General features: G+C 36.2%; 2 protein-coding genes and 1 long non-coding RNA gene across 3 annotated transcripts in view; 2 read left to right on the top strand and 1 right to left on the bottom strand.

Moving 5' to 3' along the window:
- The window catches only part of LOC123547198 (neuroendocrine convertase 2-like), a 34,624-nt gene extending 21,202 nt beyond the window's left edge, over positions 1–13,422 (top strand). The window contains exons 15-21 of the mRNA XM_053524604.1: positions 3,349–3,471; positions 3,987–4,118; positions 5,475–5,624; positions 5,972–6,106; positions 6,344–6,478; positions 9,645–9,776; positions 10,179–13,422. Coding sequence (XP_053380579.1) covers positions 3,349–3,471; positions 3,987–4,118; positions 5,475–5,624; positions 5,972–6,106; positions 6,344–6,478; positions 9,645–9,776; positions 10,179–10,396 — 1,025 coding nt within the window. The 3' untranslated portion in view covers positions 10,397–13,422. The remainder of the gene's footprint in view (positions 1–3,348; positions 3,472–3,986; positions 4,119–5,474; positions 5,625–5,971; positions 6,107–6,343; positions 6,479–9,644; positions 9,777–10,178) is intronic.
- A 1,010-nt stretch (positions 13,423–14,432) lies between these two features.
- LOC123560090 (uncharacterized) lies at positions 14,433–15,818 on the top strand. Its single transcript, XR_008367351.1, has 3 exons — positions 14,433–14,584; positions 14,950–15,229; positions 15,671–15,818. It is a non-coding gene; the product is annotated as an uncharacterized LOC123560090 (long non-coding RNA).
- A 1,665-nt stretch (positions 15,819–17,483) lies between these two features.
- LOC123547215 (uncharacterized) lies at positions 17,484–21,555 on the bottom strand. Its single transcript, XM_045334142.2, has 3 exons — positions 21,370–21,555; positions 18,699–18,819; positions 17,484–17,874 (listed from the first exon to the last, which is right to left on the bottom strand). Exons 2-3 carry the CDS (start codon positions 18,805–18,807, stop codon positions 17,618–17,620), a joined length of 366 nt encoding a protein of 121 aa, XP_045190077.1. The 5' UTR covers positions 18,808–18,819; positions 21,370–21,555; the 3' UTR covers positions 17,484–17,617.
- Between the last annotated feature and the right edge of the window lie 994 nt (positions 21,556–22,549).

Consider the following 22,549-nt stretch of genomic DNA (forward strand, 5'->3'; position numbering starts at 1 on the left):
GTGAACTGTACTGTAACGGCCGGATAACTTCTGTATGAAAGGTACTATAGTGTGTGTAAACTCTACTGTAAGGCCGGATAACATCTGTATGAAAAGTACTTTAGTGTGTGTGAACTGTACTGTAACGGCCGGATAACTTCTGTATGAAAGGTACTGCTGTGTGTGTGAACTGTACTGTAACAGCCGGACAACTTCTGTATGAAAGGTACTGCTGTGTGTGTGAACTGTATTGTAACAGCCGTATAACTTCTGTATGAAATGTACTGTATATGTGTGAACTGTACTGCAGCAGCCGGATAACATTTGTATGAAAGGTACTGTAATATATGTGAACTGTGCTGTAGCAGCGGGATAACTTCTGTATGAAAGATAAAATAGTATGTGTGAACTGTGCTGCAGCAGCCGGAAAACTTCTGTATGAAAGGTACTGTAGTATGTGTGAACTGTACTGCAGCAGCCGGATAACTTCTGTATGAAAGGTATTATAGTATGTGTGAACTGTACTGTAACAGCCGGATAACTTCTGTATGAAAGGTACTTTAGTGTGTGTGAACTGTACTGTTACGTCCTGATAACTTCTGTATGAAAGGTACTGTAGTGTGTGTCAGCTGTACTGTAACGACCCGATAACTTCTATATGAAAGGTACTGTAGTGTGTGTCAACTGCACTGTAACGACCGGATAACTTCTGTGTGAAAGGTACTGCAGTGTGTGTCAACTGTACTGTAACGACTAGATAACTTCTGTATGAAAGGTACTGTAGTGTGTGTCAACTGAACTGTAACGACCGGATAAATTCTGTAAGAAAGGTATTGTAGTATGTGTGATTTGTACTGTAACGACCGGATAACTTCTGTATGAAAGGTACTGTAGTGTGTGTCAACTGTACTGTAACGACCGGATTACTTCTGTATGAAAGGTACTGTAGTGTGTGTCAACTGCACTGTAACGACCGGAACTTCTGTATGAAAGGTAGTGTGTGTCAACTGTACTGTAACGACCAGATAACTCCTGTATATAAGGTACTTTAGTGTGTGTCAACTGCACTGTAATGACTGGATAACTTCTGTATGAAAGGTACTGTAGTGTGTGTCAACTGTACTGTAACGACCAGATAACTTCTGTATGGAAGGTACTGTAGTGTGTGTCAACTGTTAAAGTAACTGTAACGACTGGATAACTTCTGTATGAAAGGTACTGTAGTGTGTGTCAACAGCACTGTAACGACCGGAGCTTCTGTATGAAAGGTACTGTAGTGTGTGTCAACTGTACTGTAGCGACCGGAACTTCTGTATGAAAGGTACTGTAATGTGTGTCAACTTCACTGTAACGACCGGATAACTTCTGTATCAAAGGTACTGTAGTGTGTGTTAACTGCACTGTAACGACCGGATAACTAACTGCACTGTAACGACCGGATAACTTCTGTATGAAAGGTACTGTAGTGTGTGTCAACTGCACTGTAACGACCGGATAACTTCTGTATGAAAGGTACTGTAGTGTGTGTCAACTGCACTATAACGGCCGGATAACTTTTGTTTGAAAGGTATTGTAGTATGTATCAACTGTACTGTAATTGCCGGATAACTTCTGTATGAAATGTATTGTTGTATGCGTGAAAGGTACTGTAGTATGTGTGAACATTACTATAACGACCGGACAACTTCTGTATCAAAGGTACTGTAGTGTGTGTCAACTGTACTGTTACGACCGGATAACTTCTGTATGAAAGGTACTGTAATGTGTGTCAACTTCACTGTAACGACCGGATAACTTCTGTATCAAAGGTACTGTAGTGTGTGTCAACTGCACTGTAACGACCGGATAACATCTGTATGAAAGGTACTGTAGTGTGTGTCAACTGCACTGTAACGACCGGATAACTTCTGTATGAAAGGTACTGTAGTGTGTGTCAACTGCACTATAACGGCCGGATAACTTTTGTTTGAAAGGTATTGTAGTGTGTATCAACTGTACTGTAATTGCCGGATAACTTCTGTATGAAATGTATTGTTGTATGCGTGAAATGTACTCTGTATGAAAGGTACTGTTGTATGTGTGAACTGTACTGCAGCAGCCGGATAACCTCTGTATGAAAGGTACTGTTGTATGTGTGAACTGTACTGCAGCAGCCGGATAACTTCTGTATGAAAGGTAGTGTTGTATGTGTGAACTGTACTGCAGCAGCCGGATAACTTCTGTATGAAAGGTACTGTTGTATGTGTGAACTTTACTGCAGCAGCACAGCCAGATAACTTCTGTTGAAAGGTATTGTAGTGTGTGTGAACTGTACGATGACAGCCGCGTATTCTCTGTATTAGAAGTTCTCTGGTGTGTGTGAACTATGTTGTAGCAGCCTGGTAACTTCTGTATGAAATGCACTCTCGTGTGTGTGAACTGTACAGAAAATGAGCATATGACTTTGAATAACCTCATTATGAAATGTACTCTATTGTGAATGAACTGTGCGGTAACTAAGTACAGGATTCTGAATAATTACTTGAACTGTGCTGTAGCTGATCACAATACTGTGAACAACTTCAGATGACCGGTATTATAAAATATGTTTACTGTTCTGTAGCTGGGCACAGAATTGTGAATAACTTCTGTATAAAATAAATGCTGCTATGTACACCTACAAAATGTCTGAAAACAGGAATTTATTTCATTTGTGGAAACTATCATATCGGTAATGTCGCTAGTGTGCTTACAACTAAGAAAATGTCTCGACTTCTTGCAGAAAATACAACAACATTTATCCCCACTTAGACTTGCTCTGCCTTATGTCGCATAACTGTGTCAATTTTTACAGCTCCATATCATGCACCAATGCTGGCCCAAAACTACCCGTAAGTTGTTAAACTGTGCCCTTTTGCCCAGCTCGATTTTGAGTACCAATGTTTGGTTGGTTCTTACTTATTGGCATGCGGCTTCTTTGTATCTGATTGTGACTTGAAACAGTGGGCATCTAGAATATTCAGTCTGACAAAAACGGGAAAATGTTTGTTTTATTCGGTAGCTCCATATACTCTGATTCATTCTGATTTACTTATTTAAAGTTTACGGTTGATCAAAACTAAATGTGTATGAAGATATGTTGGAAGCCCCATTTCTGTCCAAAATAAAATCCCAGTCTGTACCATGTGCGTGCGTGCGTGCGTTTGCTTGCTGGCGACCAGTTATCATCTATATGCTATACCCTAAATGAAAACTTAGCACGTTGGCGGGGATTAAAGCCTCTTCTGTCTCATTGCTTACAGATTATCTCTAATTATCTCTTAAAGATTCTAAGCTTGAGTGCACACTTTTGACAAAATAACTTATTCAAATTTATATTTCACTGTATAGATGGATACGGATATTGCGATCTGAATGTAACGTGCATAACAGACAACGCCTGGTGCAATGCTGAAAACGTCTGTGAAAGTTGTGGAACTGGGTACCATGAAATTGACGGAGTATGTAAACAAGGTAAAACAGAACAGTGTTTCACATTGCTTTAGAGGATTTAGTACAAGATTTGTGTCCACAACTTTGCCAGAATATTGACTTTTTAAGCAATATTGATAAGGCAAGGTACTACAAATTATTTTTACTACACATACATTTCGTCACCTAAGCACAAAAAGTGAATAAGTCCTTCTTTAAACCAATGCAGTTATCCACTTACGTTGAGGTGACGATTTGATATTCCGTAAAATAGTACTATTTCTCGATATGCAGAATGTAGCTTTTATAAGTTTTAAGTGTATATAAGAGTATTTCAAGCGTTGTAGTCTAAATTATGTAAGAAAGGTAATGTATTGAGTGTTTCCTTACCAGATGTTTACCGGAAGAATGAAATCCAGTACGTACCAGTACCCATAAAAGTTTCTACTATTCTAGATATATCGAAAACTTTGCCAAATTTTTTTTTAACCAGCTGTAATAAAGGAAAGTCTGTAAGCTTGGTGATACTGTATTTATGATATTTTCTATTCTTTTAGATGGTGCGCTAGGAGGCTACTGTGATGCTTTGGCAGTTTGTGTAGATTCAGGCGTGGCCTGTGATCTTGCCACAGATCGCTGTGTCAGCTGTACAAATGGATATCATATAGTTGGTTACTCATGTATTGAAGGTAAATCTAATTAATATATTTGAATTAATTGATACAGATGTCATGTTTATTTTAGAACATAAAATATCTTAAATTTGAGTGGTCAGTATTCATTTTCGTACAAAAATATAATCGTACATAATGTTTTTATCTTTGGTCAACCTACGTTCTTGTACTTTTTATTTTCTTGATTTATCATTGCAAAGTCGTTATGTTAGAATAGAACTTTAAACTGATGTATCCTTTTGTTGCTGAGTTTAACTTCATACCGTCACAATTTCATCCATTCTACGACCCTCCAATTTAGGTGGGTTTTGATTATTTAAGGCAAGGACGTGTACCTAGATAGAAACACCAACCTTCCAGAAGTCAGCTAGGTGGCTTCTACACATAAAAGAAATCTACAGCAAAGTTTTGATCCAACTACAGCGAAAAGCAACTGATCCCAATCAGAACCTTAACCACTCGGCCACAGAGATCCCTCTTTAAATGAAGTAGTAACTCTGGTAACGACGCTAAATGAAATTTTACACTAACTGGGATCCTTTTCAAAGACGGTCATGATCATATTTCTTTCATTGGTCTGTAAAATGGTAAATGTATTGTATTTAAACTATCTCTGTAAAATGGTAAATGATTTGTCTTTAAACTTTGAACGTCAGAATATGATTTGATTTATACTCTTCCGTGTTTCGCTTTTGTAACTTTATGATATTTATTAATTTCCAAATGCCGCAGTAGTCCCGATCAGTCACCTCTATCTACCCTTTTTCGTAGGATGAAAGGTGAAATACCCGTGCAAGTATCTGGTTTAGTGTTATAAGTTTTTCCCAAGGAGCCTTCTTCACCTACTGGCGCTTTAAGTTACAGTTTACTATTTGCCGATTTTGAATTTGATTCTTAAATCTTGAACTCATCAGGAAGAATATATTAAGTTCTATCTTTATGCCAGAGAAACAACCGTCAAATGCTTTATGTCGATACGGTGGTACAGAGATCCTGTGTGTTGCTTTGCCGGTTGTATACCTGGATGTTACTATGATGCAAGTTTACTGTGATATTGTGCTTTACCTACGGTGTACATGGAGGGTACATTGATGCGGAGAGCCTATGTTTTGTTTTAGAGGTTGTATACCTGGAGGTTACTCCGATGCATCTTTATTGTGATATTTTGTTTTTACAAATACTAGACAAGTACTAAAACTGGAAGTTTCTCAGATACAGAGGATTAACAGATGGTATACCTAGACTGTGCGGTAATATACAGAGATCCTCTTGATTGTTTTTCGTAATTATGATATATGTGGTGGTTAAGATATCAAATGATTATGATATAGGCCGATTAATGTCACTGTGATAAAGAGTTTTGTTTTGCAGATAGTGTACAGGGGGGTTATTGCGATAAGGAGATTCCATGTTTTACTACAATCTACGTTCCTGGTGCAGCATGCGATCCTAGCTCAAATAGCTGTGTTGATTGTTACTATCTTGTTAACCATCGTGTCCTAGATGGATTTTGTATCGAAGGTATATCAAATCAAATTACGCTACATAATTTCATCTTTGTATTTGAAATCGCAACATAAATTTGATACTTCTCACTATAATTATATTTATGAAAATATGTAAAATATGTCGTATAGCACGCACACCATAATTCAGCAGTTTCAGATACTTCGCATCTGATGGAATTTTAAATTTTAGTTCCGTGTTATATATATTTTGTGAAGTTGCGTTTACTAATTTATCACAATGTTTTGCAGAAAGAATTTTTAACATCATAACAACACGTTCTTTATCAAAGGAGCTTTTCTGGTATTTAAATTACAATATTTTTATTTCCTTCATGTATACACTTCTCATGCAATATCTAGATGGAACAATTGGAGGATTTTGTAGCAGCGAAATATCATGCACTATTACCGGAAGTGGTTGTGACCCTGAATCTAACACGTGCAATACGTGCACAATGAATGGATATCGCAGTGTGAGCGGCTACTGCAGGCGGGGTAAAACACTTCACAATTCAGTTATTTTATACTTAAAGAATAATTTTCATAGTTAAAATGTGTGGCAGTGAGATAATAAATACGATCACAATGAAGATTAAATATACATAATTTGTTCTGTTTATCATTTTTATTTATTAGATTTGTGTAGAATATGACTGAATGGGATGAGTTTGATGTAGGTCACGTTGATTGTTTTTCATTTAAAAAAGAAATGACATTAATATTTACTTACAGATGGTGTAATTGACGGATATTGTGACACAAGTCTGGTCTGTAATGACGGGACAGGGTGTGATTTCCAATCAAACGTTTGTATAAATTGTTCATCAACAGGATACCGTGTTCTACCTGATGGCTATTGTAGACAAGGTTTGTATTGACCTTTCGTAAACAGGATACCGTGTTCTACCTGATATCTATTGTAGACAACGTTTATATAGACTTTTCATCAACAGGATACCATGTTTTACCTGATGGCTATTATAGACAGGGTTTGTATTGACATTTCATAAACAGGATACCGTGTTCTACCTGATATCTATTGTAGACAAGGTTTATATAGACTTTTCATCAACAGGATACCATGTTTTATCTGACGGCTATTATAGACAAGGTCTGTATTGACCTTTCGTCAACAGGATACCGTGTTTAACCTGATGCCTATTGTTGACAATGATTGTATAGACTTTTCATCAACAAGATACCGTGTTTAACCTGATGGCTATTGTAGACAATGATTGTATAGTCTTTTCATCAATAGGATACCGTGTTTCACCTGATGGCTATTGTAGACAATGTCTGTATTGACCTTTCATTAACAGGATACCGTGTCCTACGTGATAGCTATAGTAGACAAGGTTTGTATAGACTTTTCATCAACAGGATACCGTGTTTTACCTGATGACTATTGTAGACAAGGTTTGTATTGACTTTTCATCGACAGGATACCGTGTTTACCTGATGGCTATTGTAGACAAGGTTTGTATAGACTTTTCATCAACAGGATACCGTGTTTAACCTGATGGCTATTGTAGACAATGATTGTATTGATTTTTCATCATCAGGATACCGTGTTTTACCTGATGACTATTGTAGACAATGTTTGTATTGATTTTTCAACAACAGGATACCTCGTTTAACCTGATGGCTATTGTAGACAAGGTTTGTAATTGACTTTTCATAAACAGGATACCGTGTTCTACCTGATATCTATTGTAGACAGGTTTATAAACTTTTCATCAACAGATACCATGTTTTATCTGACGGCTATATAGACAAGTCTGTATTGACCTTTGCGTCAACAGGATACCGTTTTTAACCGATGCCTATTGTTGACAATGATTGTATAGACTTTTCATCAACAAGATACCGTGTTTAACCTGATGGCTATTGTAGACAATGATTGTATAGTCTTTTCATCAATAAGATACCGTGTTTCACCTGATGGCTATTGTAGACAATGTCTGTATTGACCTTTCATTAACAGGATACCGTGTCCTACGTGATAGCTATAGTAGAAAAGGTTTGTATAGACTTTTCATCAACAGGATACCGTGTTTTACCTGATGACTATTGTAGACAAGGTTTGTATTGACTTTTCATCGACAGAATACAGTGTTTAACCTGATGGCTATTGTAGACAAGGTTTGTATAGACTTTTCATCAACAGGATACCGTGTTTAACCTGATGGCTATTGTAGACAATGATTGTATTGATTTTTCATCATCAGGATACCGTGTTTTACCTGATGACTATTGTAGACAATGTTTGTATTGATTTTTCAACAACAGGATACCTCGTTTAACCTGATGGCTATTGTAGACAAGGTTTGTATTGACTTTTCATAAACAGGATACCGTGTTCTACCTGATATCTATTGTAGACAAGGTTTATATAGACTTTTCATCAACAGGATACCGTGTTCAACCTGATGGCTATTGTAGACAACGATTGTATAGACTTTTCATCAACAGGATATCGTGTTTAACCTGATGGCTATTGTAGACAATGATTTTATAGACTTTTCATCAACAGGATACCGTGTCCTACCTGATAGCTATTGTAGACAAGGTTTTAATAGACTTTTCATCAACAGGATACCGTGTTTAACCTGATGGCTGTTGTAGACAATGATTGTATAGACTTTTCATCAACAGGATACCGTGTTTAACCTGATGGCTATTGTAGACAATGATTGTATTGATTTTTCATCATCAGGATACCGTGTTTTACCTGATGACTATTGTAGACAATGTTTGTATTGATTTTTCAACAACAGGATACCTCGTTTAACCTGATGGCTATTGTAGACAAGGTTTGTATTGACTTTTCATAAACAGGATACCGTGTTCTACCTGATATCTATTGTAGACAAGGTTTATATAGACTTTTCATCAACAGGATACCATGTTTTATCTGACGGCTATTATAGACAAGGTCTGTATTGACCTTTCGTCAACAGGATACCGTGTTTAACCTAATGCCTATTGTTGACAATGATTGTATAGACTTTTCATCAACAAGATACCGTGTTTCACCTGATGGCTATTGTAGACAATGTCTGTATTGACCTTTCATTAACAGGATACCGTGTCCTACGTGATAGCTATAGTAGAAAAGGTTTGTATAGACTTTTCATCAACAGGATACCGTGTTTTACCTGATGACTATTGTAGACAAGGTTTGTATTGACTTTTCATCGACAGAATACAGTGTTTAACCTGATGGCTATTGTAGACAAGTTTGTATTGACTTTTCATCAACAGGATACCGTGTTTACCTGATGGCTATTTTAGACAAGTTTTGTATTGACCTTTCATAAACAGGATACAGTGTCCTACCTGATAGCTATTGTAGACAAGGTTTGTATTGACTTTTCATCAACAGGAAACTGTGTTTAACCTGATGGCTATAGTAGACAAGGTTTGTACAGACTTTTCATACAACGGTGTTTACCTGATCTTGTAGACATGGTTTTATAGACTTTCATCAACGGATCCGGTTAACCTGGGGCTATTTTAGACAAGATTGTATGGATTTTCATAACGGAACGGTTTAACCTGATGGCTTTTTAAAGACAAGTTTTGAGATTTTTTCATCAAAGGAACCGTGTTACCTATGCAAAATGTAGACAAGGTTTTTAAAATTTTAAATCCAGGATACCGTTTTTAAACCTGAGGTTTTAGACTTTTCATTAATGGGAACCGCGTTTTTTTCTATTAACAATGTAGACAAGATTTATTTTAATTGTTCATCAACAGGGTACTGTGTTTTACCTTATGACTACTGTAGACAAAGTCGACACAATTAACAAGATGTATACGAATTGTATATGTTTCGTGAGTCACATGATGACGTTTGTGTTATAAAAATAGAAATATGTTCAACAATTTACTGATTGCTTTTCAAACTTCCTTATAAGTATCATAGCCACACCTTTGCTCTCTAAATATTTTGAACATTTCATGACAAACAGACAAACAATTCGTCAGTTCTTATGTAGTGGTTTGTAACGGCGCTGCTTGATTCTTTCAGACGGTTTGATTGACGGATACTGTGATGAAGAGATTCCATGTGTGACATTTTCTGCCGGCTGTTTGCCCGGATTCAATATATGTGTCATCTGTTACGCTGGACATACATTAGTTGGTGGTTATTGCATTGAGGGTTTGTATAATATTTGTACACATAATTATATACGCTTATATAGATGCGATATGCTCGTAATTTTAGTCAAACATTGCTTCCAGTTCCTATAAAATTTAAAATCCAATGGCATGAACTTGACTAAATAACATTTCTTCGAACAGATAATTATTATACATGTAATTCTTAATACATAACTTCATCGTTTTAAGGCAAAACTAATTTAAGATTTCAAAGTTATAATTAGTCGTGATCTTTACGGATTGGTATTTATTATTACTATATTTGGTACCTTAGCAAGAAATTACGTGTGAACTTCAAAGATCCACTCATTATTTGTAAGTGTGCCGACAATTACGTGTAACGAGGCAACAAAACTTTAAAGTATAACTGGAAATGTAACAAATTATGTTTTCCTTTCAGACGATGCTCCTGAAGCTCAAACTGTTGATAAAAATTCGCACGCCGGAACAATAGCAGGACTCGTCATTGCCGGCTTTATTACAGGAGTGACTATAAACGGCATTGTATTTCTCATAGCACTACAGAAAGCCCTGGTAGCCAAGACTGGATACGCTCCTAAAACCATGAAAGACAAATTTCTTTACATTTTACAGTTTCGAAATAATCTGTTTAAATAGTATTCAAATCTACGGAAATTTTCTATGATAATACAGTGGAACCTCCATAATCCGAATCCCTCTAATCCGAACACCTCTCTAAACAGAACAAAATATTGTAGTAAATATATCATGTTAAAACCAGTACTCAATATTTTTATGTCTTCTATTGGTCAGCAAAATTCAAATCGTTTTTGTATTGTTTCGAAACTACGGTCTGTAAGTCGATACTTTAGTACAGACTCTTAATTGCGGTAGGATTAACACTACTGTTACACGTTTTATCTGCCAAATCTCTAAATATATATATGAGAGTATATAGCCCTGTAATCAGTTTACAAGATATATAAGCATAAATGTATTAATAGACAGCTTTTTAATGTATTACATTAGTTTACTTTAGGGGAGTGTCCGGGTAAATTCGGACATCGACATAATTCGTACAGTTTTAAAGTCAAATCTGTAATTATATGTTCCCACATCCGATAAAGCTATTTTATGTCTCTTTAAATTTGTGAAATTGGTATGTCTCCGTTAAAGTACAATCAAGTCACCAAACATCTTAACATCGGATATAACGTAACAACTGAGGTAATGACGTAGTTCTCATTCTTTCTGCGAACAACAAAGATATCTTTGAAAGCGGGAATTTTTCAAAGAGGATTCAATTCATGTATCAGGCATGATTTCATAGTATTGCTTTTAACTTTGAAATCAAAATGGAAGATAAATATGTTAAAAACTAAATAATATCTGTTGTTTTCCTCCAAAATCAAAGGATTGTCTAAAATAAGGCAAAAGTGTTAGTGTCCGAGTTTAAACACCTGTTTTCTTATAGTAGAAAAAATCGAACATGCAATTTTAAGGGTCAGTGCAGACTCCCTGTACTATGTTGTTTCCGATATTGACCAAAACAGTTACAGTCAAACCTTTGTTAAAGACCACCTGGCTATAAAGACCGCATATTTTGTTTCCCATTTTAAAATTTTCAGTGTATTTTAACCTGTGAATATAGGCCACCTCTCAATAAAGACTCTACCGAGGGTGGTCTTTATAGACAGGTTTGAGTGCATATAAATAATGATGAATATCTATATTTTTCAGATCTATGTTTGAATTTTACTTTTTAAATACAGTTTTAGTGTCCGAATTATTCCTACGTATTTTATTATGTCCGAATTATTCCTACATTGTGTCCGAATTTTCCTACCTCGTCCGAGTTATGCCGACTGAGAGCAGGGCCAATGAAATCGATTGTGTGACAACATTTTAAGGTTACAAACCTAAATATGATTGGATATCGCATCTTCAGATATTCTTTCTCCTTACTGCTTGGGTTTGTTAAGCAGCGAATCAAAATTACCTTCACAGCAACCTGTCAAACTCGAACTGTTAAAAATCGTCCGAATTTACCCGGTCGCCCCCTAACTTCCAACTTAAATAATAATTTTTCATAATGTTTACTGAAATATATGTGAGCTTTTATTTGCTGTTATATAGATACTTCCAGTAGAATTAACATTTGAGTTATAGTGTGTATTTGTGTATTTTTTCTTTTGTATGGTTGTTTGTTTTTGCTTTTTTTTATGTAAATATGTAATATGACCGGATATTGATTGTAAATGGCATTGATATATTGTACATGTATGTTTCTTGTAATTCTGTAAAAGAATGGCCGTTTGCATATCATTTATTATATTGATGATATTGTATACAATATATATGATGATGATCGACAATGACAAAGCTGCGTCCAGTAGTCATTGACTATCTTCTGGTCGACAATGACACAGCTGCGTCCTGTAGTCATTGACTACCTTCTGGTCGACAATGGTACAGCTGCGTCCTATAGTCATTGACTATCTTCTGGCTGACAATGGTACAGCTGCATCCTGTAGGCATGGACTATCTTCTGGCTGACAATGATACAGCTGCGTCCTGTAGTCATTGACTCCCTTCTGGTCGACAATGGTACAGCTGCATCCTATAGGCATGGACTATCTTCTGGCTGACAATGGTACAGCTGCGTCCTGTAGGCATGGACTATCTTCTGGCTGACAATGGTACAGCTGCGTCCTGTAGTCATTGACTATCTTCTGGTCGCCAATGGTACAGCTGCGTCCTGTAGGCATGGACTATCTTCTGGCTGACAATGATACAGCTGCGTCCTGTAGTCATTGACTACCTTCTGGTCGACAATGGTACAGCTGCGTCCTGTAGGCATGGACTATCTTCTGGCTGACAATGGTACAGCTGCGTCCTGTAGGCATGGACTATCTTCTGGCTGACAATGGTACAGCTGCGTCCTGTATTCATTTACTATCTTCTGGTCGCCAATGGTACAGCTGCGTCCTGTAGGCATGGACTATCTTTGAAGTCGACATTGGTATAGGTGCGTCCTGTAGTCATTGACTATATTCTGGTCGATAATGGTACAGCTGCGTCCTGTAGTCATTGACTATCTTTAAGTCGACAATTGTACAGCTGCGTCCTGTAGGCATGGACTATCTTTAAGTCGACATTGGTACAGCTGCGTCCTGTAGTCATTGACTATCTTCTGGTCGCCAATGGTACAGCTGCGTCCTGTAGTCATTGACTATCTTCTGGTCGCCAATGGTACAGCTGCGTCCTGTAGTCATTGACTATCTTTACGTCGACATTGGTATAGCTGCGTCCTGTAGGCATGGACTATCTTTAAGTCGACATTGGTATAGCTGTGTCCTGTAGGCATAGTCTTTATTCCTGTATAAGAATTATTTGATTGTTCAGATTCACTTTGTAAGTAAAATCTAAATACTAATCCTGTGACAATGTCTATGAAGTTTCAGTATTAAGTGTTAACCATTTAAAAAAAACTGACATTAGTAAGAAATGTAAGAGTGAAGTATAATTATACAATATGTATCTAGTGATTAGTTGTAGTGCTTGATAACTCATGTTAGTGTTACGCATTTTATTTAGTTCTACGTACGTACGCCGGTAAAAGTGTAGTTTTTATGTGACTGGCAGAAAATTTTTCTGTTTAATAAAGGTTTTGCATTCAATGATCTTGTCTTTTGTGTGTTGCTGTATTGTTGTTGTTTTTGTGTTTGTTTGTTTGTTTGTTTTTTTATCTTTTCATCTTTATGTCTGACTCATTAAAAGAGATATCAGAAGGCTCAGCATTAATTCATGCGTTTCTAAAAGAGGCTTCAACGATATTTCTAATTAGAAACGCGAAATGTAGACTATAAGAACAATTTTTTGATCGACGCATCCTGGTGAATCAAAATAAAATACCAATGAATGCATGGTGCTTGCACATGTATCAGATTTTTATACATATCAAAACTGTCACCGATATAACAGATCCGGGGAAAATACTGAAATATTATGTTATTTTACCAGACTTATATAGCGCCCTTTTCATGTTAAATACGTTCAAAGGTGCTTTACATATAGCAAACGCAGCCAAAGAGGCCGCGAAATTCATCATCTACTAGAACAGACACAGAGCGATCTGACCAGGGAAAGCCCCCAGAACAGATCTCACTTTTTAGATACAGGCCTGTCCGGCTAACTTAGCATAGCTCTTTTCGAATACACAGCCTGGTTCTTTAACCTTTAGCCTGCTGGTGGCAAGTAATTCTGCATTTATGACCAGTGCAGACCAAGATCAGCCTGCACATCTGTGCAGTCTGATCATGGTCTGCACTGTTCGCTATTCAGTCAGTAAATTTTCAGTGAACACCCGTTTGAATAATAAATGGAGTCACTTAAATTGAATAATGGACCAGTCCATTTTAGAAATTTAGCAGGGTGAAGGTTAACGTGCCCGGTGTATAGCACTGATACACGCGAAGCCGTCTTTCCTATCAAGAACCAGTACAGGCCTCTTAGGTGGGAGACACTCGAGAGCATAGAAATACTAATAGGTACGTGTCTTCCGTAATTCAGACGACAACTTTTTATGTCTATATAATAGCGAGTGAATAAAAGTCTTACATATTGTATATAAATAACTTCTTATCTAAAGTCTACTTGTAAATATTTTCACTGAAGGTTGAATACAGCACATTTTAGTCTGAACTTTCAAAACACACACAAACATTCTGTTTATATTAAGTACTTTGTTATATAAGTGATGTACGTCAAAGTATTTTTCATCCTTGGGATTATTTGCAATGTTTACGACGCGTTCCTTTTTGATGAGCCCTGCAACAGGACGATGTAAGGAAAAGAAAATTTACTGTGCGATGAAATGTTAAAGATGGTCAGATATATAGTGACTGCTTTACTTCGCTAAACTTTATCAATGTTCATGGTAAAAATAAAGATTACAGTCTACAGAGTGCAATGTTTTTGTCCAGATATCTCAGTACTCGGTTGTTTCCGTATCGGACTGAAGTAAACTGTGTGTGCGGTTTAAGAATATATCATTCTTGACATACCGTTACACCCGCTCGATCGAAAAAAAACAACAAAAATTATCTCAAACCCACAGAATGTTCTTATTCTGTTCTTAACTCAACAGTAAACTAAATCTGCGGGATCTATGTTTGCTTTATACACGTGGTATATTTCATTTGCTACAGAAAAACTCCTGAAATCGACTTTATCATCGGCAAGGATTGTACACATGGGATGATAAACATTAATCCCTCCGCATCTGGATCACTGTCGGCATATATAACCAACAAGAGCCCAAATACCTGCAGCAACACCGTGTGCCTCAAGTCTTGCAACACGGTTTCAAGCTCCGTGTTCGCTCTCAAGACCCGTTTCAATGTTGTCATGCCTTTCCCCGTCCATCTATTGACACACGGGATTCAACGGATGTGAAGAACGGAAGTCTTCATAAAACCAGTACTTTTGGTAAATTGTATTGCTCGTTTTGCACACATTTTCGCTTTCATGGGAATACTAGTACCAGTTCGCTATGCTGTACCAGGCCTACATGTTTTCCTTGTAAAACTTATTGTGAACACAGCAGCTAGAATAAATTGACAAAGTGACAACAGGGTCCAATCTATGCAAATGCGTACACATGTGCAATATTTATGAAAGATGGCTTTCACATTCAAAGATATGCGAGTTGTCAGCACATTTTTCAGAACCAGTAAGTTCAGTCGTATCTTGATAACCTGGGCGTAATGTTTGAGTACATTTCTAACGTTTTTGCTATTTATAACTGATATTAGATTGTACAGTCAACATTCATATTTCGTCCAGACAGCATGGTATATTTATCGAAAATCCTGTATCTTGATCAGTCAGTTTATGAATCGTTTACGTCGTCATTTTTTTTCTTTGAAGGTGAAGAATGGATTTGTACACTGCCACATACACAGCCCCGCATTGTGATTGACTTGAATATATATACACTGCCCTTTGCTAGTGGAATACGATATTTTTGCTACATGTTAAAATTAGTTTCCACATTTTGTCGTGTAAGATACTTGAATAAAATTTACATATTCATTTATCTTTAGTTGAATACATTACTTTATTATATACCTATATAAACTCTGTAAAACGAAATCGGCCTGTATTTCACAATTAAATATGAACAGGGGCAGAAAAAATCGTATTGTACCTTTAAATGCCAGTCTTAATTGACACAGTTCTATAAATAGTACACATTAAAACTTAGTCTCATTTTAATATCGATAATCATTAAAGATTTCGTTTAATAACAAAACAACAAACTAAAAGGTAGATGTATATAACAAAATGGTCATTATAACAGTAGCTAGATCTGGGAATTTGTATTCTGCTCTCGTGGATTTTGCAAGGTCGGATCACACTCGGCGCTTACGCGCCTCGTGAGATCCGATCTGCCAAAAATCCACTCGAGCCGAATACAGCATCCCAGATCGAGCTAATATTATATTTGGCAAAAGTCTGACTGTGGAATATTTTGCTATGAAATCCGAGTATACTTATGTCGCATTTCTATATATCATTGGAATGAATTTTCAATATGTCATAGACTTTTCCGTTTTCGTGTTCGATTCTTTCCATATTGTAGCATGTGTAATGAGTATTATGGTAAGTAAATCTGCTATACTACGTACCATTTAACATACCCTTTTTCCATGAAGTTTCAGAATGATATTAATTGTAAGATAATGATTATACCTAACGTCCAGTTATGCCGAGCTTGCCATTTGTCAGACAGACAGAAGTGAAAAGGGCAAGGATGGAAATGAACAGTTAAGTTGTTTAGGGCCTTGTCTCATCATAGGAAACTTCTGTACCAAATATTTTCAGATTTGTGCATTGCATGTCAGAGCTATAACGCTGGCAATATCTGACGGACTCGAGCTAGGCACGACCAAATACTGTTTAATTATATTAAAACGCTGGTTTAAAGTCATATTAAAACTCCTGTTTTATTACAGAAGATTACAATGGATGACATAAACAATAATTGCCGTCTTCCTTTTTCTATTTTATTCAATACTGGTGTGGTAACAAACGGTTTTTCTGTAGGAGAACGAATCCAGAATTTAGCTATTTTATTCAATACTGGTGTGGTAACAAACGGTTTTTATGTAGGAAAACGAATCCAGAATTAAGCAATGGTGATATGAGCCGTGCCAGGATCCATGCTGTTCGCTTTTAAAGCCTATTAGGATTGGAGAAACCATTAGCGAACAGCATGGATCCTGACCAGACACGGATCCTGACCAGACTGCGCGGATGCGCAGGCTGGTCTGGATCCATGCTGGTCACAAAGACACTATGTTGGTTTTCTCATGGCACGGCTCATATATGGGAAAGCATGTAATGTATAATGAGCATTAAAATGATCTATATACTCCCATCCCCCGGTAAGTTGTAGAGAAATCTATGTTGCATTAATGCATTGGAAAGAAGGAGTTTATGGTACTCCTAAAATACAAACAAAAGTCGTAGAAGTTAGATAAGCATGGCCTCTTTCACCCGCGCGAACCTAACAACCTATTCCATATAAAGAAAAAACATTCATTTTATAAATGGCATTGATATGTCGAGGATTTATTGTAAATGTATACTTTTTTACACGCAGTCACAATACGTTTGCGATCAATCCCCAATGTTGTGAGTTCTTCGAAGTCATACGTCATATAATACGAGATTAAAATCCTTTCAAGAATTTACTCCCAACATAAACAATATTTCGGCTTATCACGTTATAGACAGAAAGGTATGTTTTTCAAATAAAAGAAAAAAGTTGTACAAATGATCCCTAAATGATATTTCTACACTATAATTAAGCTATTTCTTGTAGGCGGTTTTAATACCCCCGTTGTCTGTCCACATATGTGCCTGATAGTCGCTAAATAATGCTAAGTTCTTCCATGAATAGGTTTTGGGATCAATGTAAGTTTCATTTTTATACCATTTCCCTCTCTTCGCACTGCTGGATTTGGTTTCACGCTGCATTCTCTGTACAATATCCGGTATTTTACTGACCGGAAGCTTCTGAGGGGTACCAGGCATCCCCCGAAATAGGTTGTTGTACATTGTTCCCCCTGCAATGGTAACAATAAAATCTGTAAAAAGATCCTTTGGAACCAAAGAATGCAACCAAGCAGAATAATAGCAGACTCGGTTTGATTGAGTCTGTTCATGAGAGGTAATGAAATATGCAACACCTTTCCAAGCCATGTTGATTTATCTACGAGAATTGAAATCGAAGTATGATAGGAAATGTACTTATAACGATAACGGTATAAATGAAATTATGTAACACCAAACACTTTGTACCATTATAGAATGTCTTTGATCTAGAACTATATCTGTATTGCTCACTTTTTAGTTTAGTTTATACTAATTTATTTTAGCTCGGTTCTGGTGAAAGCTTTAAGCTTATTTGAACCATTCTCGAATCCGCTTCCTGGAAAATCCAGTACTGGTGTCATATGAGAAGTCATGGTCGTGACCCCAATGGGACTCGAACCCAAGACCTCTAAGTTGAGCGGCCGAAACCTTAACCACTAGACCACCGCTCCTCTTTTGCCAGAGACTATAGACAGAATCATACACTTTGCTAAAATCAGTAAATACAGCGAATGGCGGACGTTTATTCAGTTTAATTAAGTTTGTTAAGGATAATAAATAATATAAAGCACTCATTCTGAACCCGTTTTGTTTATTTTGCCATTTGAGTTTGCCCACAGAAACAACCCCCACTCGAAATTTAACGACAAAGACTATTCTCTTGTTTTAGAGAACAATTTTACGTATAATTGCCGATTATTTTAAATGAATTATTATTGTTGTAACTTTATTTAGGAAAAGTTTTTTTGTTTTTCCTTTCCTGCTACATTTTTCATGACTATATTCAAATACATACCAGTTTGACCGGTGTTCGGCCGTGCGTCCATCATTCTTTGCTGCATTGTGGAGGCTGAGTTAGCTCCCCCTACCCTCTGTACAGAGGTACCTATAGCTGCCACGGACATTTTTAAGGTCAGCTGCAAAATAAATGATCAAGCATTGATAAGCAAAATGGCTCTCTATCAGATGCCCATGTAAAATACCTTTACAGTGTACTGATACGTGTAAAAATGTTCTGTGTACGTTTTAAGTTCATAAACTTAATGGCCGTTTTTATGCTTTAGTTAATCTTTTTAATCTGTATTAGCATGAGCCACCAAGTGGGAAATGGGTCACTGGTACAAATATCTAACATTATTACGTTGGAAAAAATCTACATTCATGTGAGGAGAGAGTTTCACACAAGACGAAAGCTATCTTCTCAGTCGTACAATATATGTAAATTATATTCAAGTCAAGTAAACACTGTATAAACAAACAAACATTATGTGAAAATTAAAAAAAAAATCTAATTACATACAGTTACTACAAACAAGCAAATATTAAGGCCAATAGCTTAGTATACATTTATTGAATGGTTTGTCGGGCAATAGTCAAAACTATCACCCAAACCGAAGGCCGTGGGTAAATAGTTTTGACTATTGATAGGCAATCCGTTTAATACGGTGTTTTATTACAAGTCTGTAGAAAGCAATCTTCACAACTGTTTCTTTAAATTTTCTCAGATATCATGTAATGATAACAGTGACCGGCAACAGCATGAACGATGCAATATGCTCATTTATAAGGACATTTTCTTAAACTCACTGCAATGTGATACACGAGTACTTGAAAAAAAAGCAACAGAGATTGGAGGAACTCCAGACACAGAGGAAACACTTAATAAAATTGGTCAGACTCGTGGAACTCGTGCGTTGTTCATTTAAATTTGAAACAAGTTTGGTTCTATAAAATATAGGTACACGTATGCAAACAAAATGACAAACGAATTTTACATGTGCATGTTGAAAGATTTAATGTTTGTTTGAAGATAATGCCGTATTAAGATTTGAAAATTAAAATCTTATCGCGACTGGCTTGAAAACTTTCATTTATTTATCAAACAAAGATTTATATCTATTGATTAAATCACGACTAGGTTTTAACTGGAGACAAATATATCACGAATACAGTATATCAATTGCTGAACTTATAATCTTGGATTATGCATGCGTTTTATGCATTGTATTGCAGTACTATATACTGTGGGACAGTGCTATGTCGGTAAAAACGCACATCGTTTGATGTGTAATTGATGCACAATGGGTACACAAAGACTGCTTAAATTCGTATCAATAATTAGACTGGTAAAAGTTAAAACAAGATTATCACAAAAGTTAAAAAGATTACACTGAACAAAACAAGAAGCAAAGTGTAAGTGTACAGGAAACGCGTATGACGTCAAATTGCGTGAGTGCAAAGTTGGTAGCTTTATCATATTAAAGGCTATTATTAAAAGGTTGTCAGTCACATTAAAGCAACATTTTAATATAATACAATCATACTTTTTAAAACAAATCTATCTTGGTTGGGCAACAAGGTAAACACCACAGAAAATCTACAAATAAGTGTAAATGATCAGATGTTAAGTCTTGAACAAATCCGTCTCGCGGCCAACGTATGATTAACAACCTTTAAGACAGATTATTTTCCAAAATTTGTTGCTAACACTTTCTTTTGTTCATACCAATTTTAGCTCAGTGATCATTGTCTATTATTCAAGGAATATGATCTCTGTGTTTCTGCTACCGAGAACAGATCTCGAGTATATACAATAGAACTGAGCCGCGCCATGAGAAAATCAACATAGCGACCAGCACGGATCTAGACCAGCCTGCGCATCCGCGCAGTCTGGTCAGAATCCATACTGTTCGCTTTCAAAGCCTATTGGAATTAGAGAAACTGTTAGCGAACAGCATGGATCCTGACCAGACTGCGCGAATGCGCAGGCTGGTCTGGATCCATGCTTGTCGCAAACGCACTATGTTGATTTTCTCATGGCGCGGCTCAAATATTGAAATATTACAGTGTAATGTATCTGGTAATTCTGCAGTGTAAAAAATATAAAATGACTGAAACATCATTAAATTCATCGGAATGAAAGGAAAATTTTGTTTCGTATACAAAATCTAAATACCTTTTATCTGTGAATGCGATATCATACATTTTCATGACAATAATTCATTTTATGCTCATTCGATGAAAAACATTTCGTTCTTACATTAAAAGAAAAAAACAACGAACTTTGTATCTACATATTATCTTTCCTCCAAAATACCGGTAAACAATTTTGGTTAGATGTTATCATTGTGTGATTTTTGCCTCGGGATGTCAATATGTTTATGAATTTAGCTCAGAATATTACAGTTACTGTCAGTATTTCTCGCCTTCCTATAGAGAAGCTGTCTTCGCTAGTGATAAAGCAATGCGAGGGCCTTTAAAAGTCTTTGTATATATTAGCAATAAAGCATTAATTATTAAACTGTTGTGTTCTATCAATTATTAAAAGCAGTTAACACGTTTTAAACAGGAACAGTAGTCTTGATGTAGTGTATCGCATTCTATTTTTATTTTTATTTATTTATTTTTTTTTTATTTTTTGCAAATTAAAGAATAGTTGAGGAAAAAAGTAGAAAATTATTACTTACATAGTTGCCGTACCCACTCAGTGATAACGTACACGCATTCCAGTTTCAACAATACAAATAAGCAATTGAAATTCACTTCATTTAGAAATGAATATCTTTCTTATCTTAATTCAACAAACACTTCTTTTTTAACTGCTAATGTTTATGTACATGCAGACTGTAAACAAACCTAATCAAAGCTATAAATATACTAGTTGCTAAAACAATAGCACTCGGTCTATTGGTATCAATTGAACCGTTGAAGTTTATTTACGATATCCGAAGTTAAAACAATTCGGCTGTCTGTATAAAAACGTTCTTGTCCTTGGTAGTTTCAAAATAGCTAAGATCAATGTAATGCGGTTCTTATATTTAAAGGTATTAAGCCTTTGTTAAGTTCTGTCTGGGTTTTCTTCTCCTCTTTTTTCTTTCTCTTTTTTTCCGGGGGGGGGGGGGGGGGGGTGTAGGGGAAGGGAGCAGATGATTCGCTATTCAACCTCATAAGTAATTTGATTAATTATCATCTAACCGTTTATATTTGCGTTGGGCTCTAAATTCTGAGCAATATTTACATGTTTTGAATATACATTATTTTCAAACACAGATTTTATATAGTTTTGTTTTAGGTTGATTGTGAAACAAGCAAGTTTTAATTGAAATAGAGTGAAATGGAACTTAATATGCCATGTGCGTCTTTGTAACGTCACAAGACGTCAAGAAAATGTGTTGTTATTTTTTAAAAATTTAACTCAAAGTGAGACAATTTTCACATTTTCTTGCATGCGCCATGCTCGTGAATGTTTTTTTTTATATTTTTTTTAATGTGTAGGCTTTTTTTGCATATACATGTATGTGAATACATTTACAGCGGCAAGACAAACTAACATATACACTCACATGAATCACTCTCATTCTTGATGGTATCCGCCGCCGCGTGGATCTGAGAGAAGCAGCCAAGGGGACCCGAGAAAAGTTGCCACGAATATCTAAGAAAAGTCGTCACGAGAAGTCACTACGAGGGTCTGAGAGAAGAGTCTGAGAGAAGAGAGACCAGTTTTTTTTTTATGTGCGCCAAAGTTGATTTATGGCAGAAACATGAAAATTTACTATTTTCTTTCAACACTGCACTTCATTGACAATTGGCGCTTAGCACGTTTGCTATATTCATCAACAAATAAATAAATAGGAAATTATCAATAAA

Source organism: Mercenaria mercenaria, chromosome 15, assembly GCF_021730395.1.
Source record: "Mercenaria mercenaria strain notata chromosome 15, MADL_Memer_1, whole genome shotgun sequence".
NCBI classification, from domain to species: domain Eukaryota; kingdom Metazoa; phylum Mollusca; class Bivalvia; order Venerida; family Veneridae; genus Mercenaria; species Mercenaria mercenaria.